The 9228-nt window shown below is 41.3% G+C and overlaps 1 protein-coding gene across 1 annotated transcript; it reads right to left on the bottom strand.

Moving 5' to 3' along the window:
- Positions 1-4284: 4284 nt before the first annotated feature.
- On the bottom strand, positions 4285-8138 carry KLHL31 (kelch like family member 31). The gene is made up of 2 exons (XM_008059924.1): positions 6947-8138; positions 4285-5044 (listed from the first exon to the last, which is right to left on the bottom strand). Exons 1-2 carry the CDS (start codon positions 8116-8118, stop codon positions 4312-4314), a joined length of 1905 nt encoding a protein of 634 aa, XP_008058115.1. The 5' UTR covers positions 8119-8138; the 3' UTR covers positions 4285-4311.
- Between the last annotated feature and the right edge of the window lie 1090 nt (positions 8139-9228).

Here is a 9228-nt window from a genome sequence, read left to right as displayed (position 1 = left end):
ATGTTGGCATAAGGAGTAATAAAGCTCATATCTGGATTAACAAACCAATCTGTGAAGGAAGAAGAAAGGGCTGAGTTGGGTGTTTCTAAGGACCGTGGGTGGGCTATCCTCTCTCCTTCAGGGCCTGCTGTCCTCTTCCTAAAACAGACCTTCTGATGTACTTCCATACCACTCTGATGAGGTGAAAGCCTAGAGTTGGGCTTAAATATCCCTTACTTGTTAGTCTTTCTGCCAAGCTTGCCAAATACAGTATGTGCAAAATGGTATCCCTTTAATTCATTCTAGAGTACCGCCAGGAATTAATGTCATTAAATAATTTCACATGCGACATGAATTGGATATGGCAGGGCATGCAAACCTGTAGGGAAGCTTGGCATAATGTGAGAGATCAAGGGAATCTCCAAGATATCCCGGGGCACCAGGCTGGTAAACTCAAAACTGGGAATGTATGACCAGCTAGTTTCTGTTTGAGGTGAACCTAGTCTGTTTACCTGTTTCTGTTACAGGATTGGCAAAGTTTAAGAAAATATTGCTGCTGTTTAGGGTTTCTTAATATGGTGGTCTCAACTGAATGTTATTAAAGTACTAAATTAGATCAAAGGTTGAGCGTATTATGTTGGTTAGATTCCTCTCACTCACTTGGAAGGGCGAGGTGGAAGAGAAACATTATGAGAGTTTGTCTGTACAGCAATGTGATTTATTCCTACAAAGTTGTTTCATTGCAAATCATCACGCACCTGAGACTGTGTCAGGTTGGCTGTGGTCAGGGTGGAGATGTGAGACATCATACTTAATTCAGAACTTCCAAATGATCAGGGCTGTGCTAGACCAGAGTTAGGATTTGTCTGAGTTATAAAGCAAGTCTCCCCTGATGTTTATACCTTTTTCTTTCACTAGTCTTCAAACTATTGAAACACTCTTCAATTATTTGTCATCTGTTGTTGTTTTGTTTAGGTGACTCAGCATGAAAAGTTAGTAGAGAAAAAAAAAAAAAACCCAATCATCACAGAAAAAAATACTTCAAAACTGTCCACATTTAATCATTGACTAAGCTCTTGCTGAATGCAGCTTTATTGATAGTGATGAGGTTACAAAATAACACTACATACATCTTAGGTTGTTGTTCCTTTTATAGTACCAGAATGTTTTAAGCAAACAAAGAAATTTTTTTGCCAAAATTTGCTGAATAAATAAAAAGTGTTTAAGGAATACCCAAGACAAATATTATTTCAAATTCCCTGAGAGGGAAAATTAAATGGTCTTTACCTTCTGAATGTGCTAGAGGGTAAACCGTTAATACTTTAGAATCTTTAGTTCTCATAACTACCCATGGAGGAGTATTTGGAAAATAATGACATAGTTTTTACTAGTATGAAAAGAAATACTGGAAAGTAATTCTTCTGAATGCTATCCTGTGCTAGAGAACATATTCATCAGTGGCTGGGATGGTGACTACATTACTAGCCCATTCTGAGATTACACAAATTCATCTAGTTGTAACTAAGGGGAAAAAAAAAATGACATGATTTTAGTTTCTCTCATCTAGTAGCTTGGATGAATTTTGGAGACACTTGGCCAGGATAACCAGCAAAAAAATGGACCTTTTAGCAACTTACATGTTTCCAGGTAAACCTCTATATACAAGCACGTTTGTAACATACACTTACATAATTGCTGATCTGCCTTAAATCAGAACCATTCGGTACTCACTTCCTTGTTACCTCAATTGTACCTCCTCCCTCATTACACTCCACTACCATCTAATCATCGTTTTAGATTAATCTGTACCATCATTGAGTTTCCACTCATAATCATTCTTACAACATAGAAAGTAAAAATAAAACTCATTCAGTGCACTGAAAGCAACTAGCGCATCAGGGATGTCAATTAGGCACCATGAGCCTAGCTGAAAATGGACAAATGACATTAAAGTCTGGCTTCCTGGAGACTTTCTTATCAGGTCTTTGGCCTATTCTGAAAAAGCGAGCATGAGTTTTATTGTTTTAGTTGCTAATGTCAGTATCTCTCTTCATTCTTCCATCATATAATGTTACAACCGATTGAGTCTTATATTATTTCAAGCCCTAGACGCCTTTTCACGCAATACTTTTGTGATCTCAGTGGGAGACACATCTATTAGTGTACATCAAGGAATTACATCTATTTGCCCACTTATGATCTGAAATTCATAATAATGCACGTTGTAATGAAATGAACAATATACTAGAGACTTCTCAGTTATATGTGTATGTGTGTGATACATGTTTGTATATATACACTTATACATATACCAAGATTATATACCACACACACAAGACAAAAGATGTTACAGTCACCCTCATACAGGCTTTGCAAATTGAGTCCAAAATAACTGACTTAAAATGAAAAGTTTATTTGACCAATGCTGCTGCAAGGACAAAAGGCTATGTATAGATTATGTCATTGGTAAATTAAGAGCTCAGTGACTACTTGTCCCACAGAGCTTTATTTTCCAGCCTATAAGGAGTCAAAGGAATAGGTGCCTTTAGATCTGCCCCGTATCTGGTGAAACTCCTCATCCTCTGCATGGGGTAAGAAAACTGCCCAGTTATTTTACATTAATAATGTCTTGCTTTTAATTTATAGTATTTATAGTCTTTACCTGAGTGCTATCACTAAATACCCAGAGACTGAACTTTCCATAAGGGGCAATGATACAAAATTGTTCCACAAAATGTACTACATGAACCACTTTTCACAGTTCAAATAAAATATTTTAGATATAAATAGCATAACTCGAGCAATAACCTAGCTACACAAGGTGGGAGAGGATGGGATTAATGAGAGCAGAGTCCTAGTTCTGTATATCTGATGTTCAGTTCTTTAAATAGCTTGTTTTCTTTTTTTAAATCCAATTGCACATCACCCATAATTGATAGGCCACTTCCTCTCCCAAACAAATAAGCTATCAAAGAGTAAGGTGATAAGCTGCAAGAAAGGAAAATATGTATCATTTACTACAATCATTCCCTTTCCCCCAAACTTGGCAGACATGTAAGAAAAATGATTATCAAGGGAGTACGTTTGATTTACAAAGCGAATATGGAGCTGATGAGATTAATAAAAATAGAACAGAGGACATATGTTATTTTAATACTTTTAGGTGAAATGAGTGTGTTAGATTTTTAATTAAGAAATCAGGAGGATCGATATGAAATAGGAAACAACAGCATTTACCAACAGGAGAACCCACACATCCAGTTACTGCCAAATCTAAGAATTCCAAATGTTTTCTTCATTCTCATCATACGAAAGAGTGGACAAATCAAATTATTGTTGTAGGAGATATATAATATAATACATGATGGTTGTATAACCTTCAGGCTAGCTAAGCTTTAAGTTAAAGGTCCTGAAGAATGTAGTTTTTTTGGGCGACCTTCCAGGGCTTATATGAGGGTCAAGATTGTCTTGACCATGTTGGTATAGTTTTTAGGGTGAGCATATGGCTCCCAGGATACCTGAATTCCTTCAATGGAGAACAAGGGATAAACTGCAAATACTTCTGGGAGAAACAACAAAATGATTTAAATTTACACTATAAATTGACTACCACCAATTCCTTCTTTGAGAGCAGGATTTTATGATGGAAAATACATTGGGGCCTGAGGCATGGAGGAAGAGGGGAACCAACCCTAACCAACTTGTCAGTCCCTGGGTGGAATCCCTATTCATTTTTGGTCAGATTTTGTTTTAAACTTTATGACTTTTTCATGCAATGTCTTTCAAAACCCTTTACTCAATCAAGTGTGTGTGGGTGGGGGGGGGAATTGCATTGAAATACAGAATTAAATCGAAGTCTTTGTGGATAGAGACAATTTCCATTTTTAAATAAATAAAACCTGTAAATGAACATTTTCAACTTCCTAAAGAAAAGAGACAGAGAGGAAAAGAAATTTTTGGATGTGAAATGACTTACTCACATAAGCCTCATGTGCACTACAGTGTAGAGGAAAAATCTCAAATGTGGGTGTCACCGCTGTATACTTAGGACACACGCCACGTTGGAAGAATGCCTACGACGAATGCCGTCTGCCACCCAGTGGCCGCTGAAATTCGTTGTTTCTCGTGTTGGCTATGGCCCTGCATTTTGCTTTTAAAAAAAAGAGAGACACCGAGGTAGATCATGCCATACCAGGAACTTAAAGCCATCAAGACATAATAAGCCTCAATCGATTTTCAAACACAACCAGCGTAGTAAGTGTTATATATTCTCCTTTTCGCGAACTCAAAGGTTAACCCCGAGGCTCCCGCGTCCCCGCATCTACCTCGGGCTCAGATACTGACGGGCACAGAGGACACGGAGCTGGCCCGGGACTCCCGAGTCACGTGGTTGGGCATGGCCAGGGTGCAGCAGGACACGCCCACGGTGGCCTCGGGCAGCTCGTCGTCCTCCGTCCACTCGTTGAGCTCGGGGTTGAAGCACTGGATGCACTTCTTGTACTTCTTCTCGCCCTCGTTCCAGCCCCCCACCAGGTAGGCGCGGCCGCGCAGCGCCGAGGCCCCCGCCGTGCTCACGCCCACGGGCAGCGGCGCCGCGTAGCTCCACTGGCCGGCGGTCGGGCTGTAGCTCTCCACGGTCTGCACGTCCACGCGCTCCCCGCGCGGCCCCACCTGGCTGCCCCCCATCACGTACACCCGCTCGCCCAGCGCCACCGCGCAGTGCCAGCCCCGCGGCGTGCCCAGGCCCGGCAGCTCCTGCCACGCGTCGCCGGCCGGGTCGTAGGCGCACACGGAGCGCGAGTACGCGTGGGCGATGTAGCCGCCGGTCACCAGCACGCGGCCGTCGGCCACCGCGCTGGCGTGGCAGCAGCGCGCCACCTCCAGGGGCGTCTTGGGCTGCCACTGGTTGGTGGAGGGCACGTAGCAGTCCAGCGCGGCCAGGCTGCCCTCGGCGTTGCGGCCGCCCACGGCGTACAGGAGCCCGTTGAACACGCTCAGGCTGAAGTGCGTGCGCTTCTGGCTCATGCTGGCCAGGTGGAGCCAGGTGTTGAAGCGGGGGTCGTACCTGCAAACGGCACAGGGAGTGTGACAGCTCTGTGGGCGGCAGCCGGGCAACCTGTGCCACTCCGCGGGCCGTGCTGGGGGGGCCCTGGCGCTGGCGCTGCCCGGAGGGCCTGGCGCGGCTGCTCGCCCGCTGCGGGCTGGGGCTGCTCTTCCAGCCAGTTAAAGGGCGACGCTTGGGAAAGGAAGGTAGACCTTGGCGACTCCCAGCCCCTTTATCGGGCCACACTGAGACCGGGGGGCCAGTCCCCCTTCCTCCACATTCAAATATCGACCATCCAGTGGGATTGATGAGACCTGCACGTGGCATACACTGGGCATTTGTGGCGAGCAGAGAAGGAAACACGCCACGCCGAAGTCCATTCGGCACATCTTCAGACACCAACATCCCTAGCCCACTCTCCCTGCTTAAGGGTTGACGGATTGGATTTCTCCATTTTTCACACACCTCCTATTCCTACCCCCATCTTGGGCATTGCCACGGTAAAGCCAAGCCTCTCAACCAAGTCTTCTCTCTTCCGGTAGAAAGAGACCGTTGGAATTCATGTCTAAATGCATCAAGTAAGGCTAAACTTTGAATACTTTTCTTTTTCTTCTTTTTTTTTTTGAGTTGGAGTCTCACTCGGTCGCCCAGACTGGAGTGCAGTGGCCGCTCCCGGCCACCGCAGCCTCGACCTGCTGGGCTCCGGCGATCCTTCCGCCTCAGCCTTCCGAGGAGCCGGAATTACAGGCATGCGCTACCACGCCTGGCTGATTTTTTGATTGATTGTAGAGATGAGGTCTCGCTGCCCAGGCGGGTCTCGAACCCGCGGGCTCAGGCAATCCACTCACCTCAGCCTCCCAAAGGCGCGGGATTACAGACTGAGCCACCGAGCCCGGCTTGAATACTTTTCTATTTCCTAGCTCTTATCAGTAGATAGGACTTTTTAGTTTAGGAATTTATATATGTTTCTCCAGTGTTCAGAACCATCCTTTTATAAGCTCTGAAATCAACACTGCAGAAACAGTCATTTGAATGCTAACAGGTGGATTGTAAGCAAGAGGAAAAGAAGTGGTCATAGTGACCTGTTGCTTTCTTGTGTACAAGAAGTATCGCAAATACAGAACTCTCCTTCAGTTTGATATTCATCTTTGTCTTATTTAACTCCCAAATCAAAACTTAACTATAGTTATGTTAAAAACTGAAAAATCAATGAATTTGGTTCTTGTAAATGATTAACAAGCATAATAAAATAATAAAGACTATTTGTCATGAATCCTTGCATACATTTTCAGATGTTGCTCATTAGTTATGTTTGACTTTGTACTACTACTATGATATAAGCATGGTCTTCTAAGTATTTCATATATATGGAAGTTTAGTTTTTTTATCATAAATATACAAAATAATATGGCGTTTGAATTTTATTTTCGGAAGGATTTATTATGCTTTTGCTCTTTCTACAGTCAGAATACTGATATTCTTTGTTATTCAGTCTTCAAATAAATATTTTAAGTTAGTTAGTTGCTACATTTTTAGTGAACTCATTCTGTTTGCCTTTTGTGAATCTGACAGTTGTCAGCAGCAGTCACTTCAAAGAAAGTTTGTATTCTTATTTTGTATAAAGTTTGTATACTATTGTTATAACTTCTCTGGGTATCAGATGTCTCATATAATAATCACATTTTCCCTACCCACCTCATGGGTTTGTTTCAGAAATCTAAAGTGCATAAGATACTTGAATGCACTGTATGTAATGTAAAGTGCTAATCATCTGTAAAATGACATTACTATTATCATCATCATCATTATTGATTATTACTGAGCCAATGAGCTAAGCTAATAGGAACGATTAACTTACTTCCATGCTAGGGCAATTTCCCCATGATATTGAACCATTTCTGTTTCTAATAAAAGATCAAGTACCTGCAGAAATTGCTGACGGCGTGCTTGGCTTGATTTCTTGCATCATTCTGGTCTTCACCACCAGCCACATAAAGAAATCCATCCATCACAGCCACACATTGATTAAAACTCTTGGCTGGCATTTCTGTAAGCTTGCTCCATCCATTTTCAGGGTCTCTATACAAGATGTCTCTACTAAGGGACTTCTCAGTAAGGCCTGGGCGTCCCCCCACAGTGACGAGGACTCGGCAGCCTCCTCGGATTCTCGTTCGCCTAGATTGCAATGTGTTCTGATGATATGGAAGTAAATGGTAGTTCATGGCATCTACAAGAAGTTTGTGGCAATCTGCATCTTGCATCATTCTTGGTACAGACTGAACATAATTGACCAGGTCTTGCGCAGAGATGGTACCGAAGCGAATATTGCTCAAAAGATCTGCGGCATATTTCACTCTCTTTTGGTCAAATTCTAACCATTTCATTGCAATCTGGAATGCTACTATCTCCGAAGGCAGCTGTAAGTCATCATCTATAAGAAGTTCATTGATTTGTTCAAATGTAAGTTTCATAAACTGATCTGATTCTGCAAATTCAAGGAAGTTATCCCGGATAAATTTCTGGGCGGCTGCTTTTGCATTTTTCAGGGAGTATGTTTCAGCAATGTTAACAACGTACATGCAATTCTCAACACTCATCTCCCGTATCAGAAAATCACTGCACATCTTTACAAGAGTATGGATCTGAAGATAAACAGCGGCAGAAATGATGCTTCCTATTGTGTATAGGGAGAGAGTCAGCTTTCCCGTGTAGGCATACGCAATGACAGTGGCCAGGCCTAGAGGTGAGATATCATTGAGATCCACCCTCTGAGTTGATGGGTCTTTTTTTAGGACATTGTAAAAGTACTCACTGCATGAAGCCATCACTGATTTATGAACATCAAAGGATTTGGTTTTGGTACCAATGACTAAGTCACACAAAAAGCTCTCCTGCCGCATTTTACTTAAACCTTCCAAGAGGTTGGGGCCATAAGAAGCATCCGTTAATTCCGAAGAAATGCAGCTGAGGCCATTGCCTCCCTCCAGAAGCCCATTCAAAGCGTTCAGTTTGTTTAGGGGGCTGTCTTCTACAATTATAGTCATCTCGTTGATATCTCCTTTGTTCTTTTTGACAACCTTCTTTTTGGGTGCCATGTTGGCAAGCACACTGCCACAAGCAAGACCTTGCTAAAGAAAAGGGGAAAAAAGCGTGGTTTTATTTTAATTGTACTTTGGACTTTGAAGTACTACATTGATAAACTTTGTCATTACATTAAACTAGTTGCATATTTTATTGACAGTGTATTTCAGCATCAAGCATTGAAGACAATTCTAGAAAGACTTATATTATCTAATGAGATGTCTCAGTAGCTGTATTGTCCACTAATTATTATACAGCAGTAACTGATTTTACTCTGATTCAGCTGTACAGTAATTGTAAAATAGTAGCTAAACGTCACTTGAAGGGCTTAGTTTACTCTCATGAAAAAGTGAATTATAATCACTCTGAATGTTTTCCTCAATAAAATACTAAATTTCAAGAATCCATGCAAAATGTAGAAAATTTTATGGAATGATGATTCTATTTGCAATAGCAATGAAGCCTATTTTTTGACCCACTTTTTTTTTTGACTTAATATATCTTGGCAAACTTTCCATATCCATACAGAGAAACTTTCTCATTCTGACTGCTACCTAGCATCCCACTGCTTACAAGTACCGTGTTTAATTTAGCCACCCAATTTCTAGTCATAAGTTATTGGGTTGTTTTCTGTTACTTGTAATTACAAACAGTGCTACTCTGCTCTATCGTGTACATATATTTTTGTGTAGATTATACAAAATGTCAACGTGGTGAAACCTATTATATTTTAAGAGATATACATAATTAACTAGAATTTAGTGAGATCCATTTGATAAGTACTATAGGATTTTGTCAGAGGATTTAAAAGAAAGAAACTCTGTATTCTTTTATGAAGAGATGGAAGTCAATTCAATGAAATTTTAGTTGCTGCCTTTGTAAGATTTCATTTTTTTTTTTTTGTGCTGGAGGGAACTTAATAAACTAGTTCCAGAGCTTAACTGAGGAAGTAAGTGTAATATAACATTTCACCTAGGAATTTTGTTTAAAAATAAAAGAATAGTGAAGATAGGACTTGCCTTTTCAGATATAAAAAAATTATAGGAATTTAAAATGTGTGGTATTTGATCAGGAATAGAAACAAATTCAGTGGAATAAGATAAAGGGTAGACACCTATAAATTC

Source organism: Carlito syrichta, unplaced genomic scaffold (assembly GCF_000164805.1).
Source record: "Carlito syrichta isolate Samal-C Ts95f unplaced genomic scaffold, Tarsius_syrichta-2.0.1 Scaffold304445, whole genome shotgun sequence".
In the NCBI taxonomy this organism is placed as follows: Eukaryota; Metazoa; Chordata; class Mammalia; order Primates; family Tarsiidae; genus Carlito; species Carlito syrichta.
This window is presented reverse-complemented; position numbering and strand designations above follow the sequence as displayed.

What these genes read in the sequence shown, in the direction of transcription:
- KLHL31 (XM_008059924.1), bottom strand. Translation starts at nt 8,118, where the DNA reads ATGGCACCCAAAAAGAAGGTTGTCAAAAAGAACAAAGGAGATATCAAC. An exon ending in GCCGTCAGCAATTTCTGCAG is followed by an intron (nt 5,045 to 6,946) that starts GTACTTGATCTT and finishes TGCCGTTTGCAG; the next exon opens with GTACGACCCCCGCTTCAACA.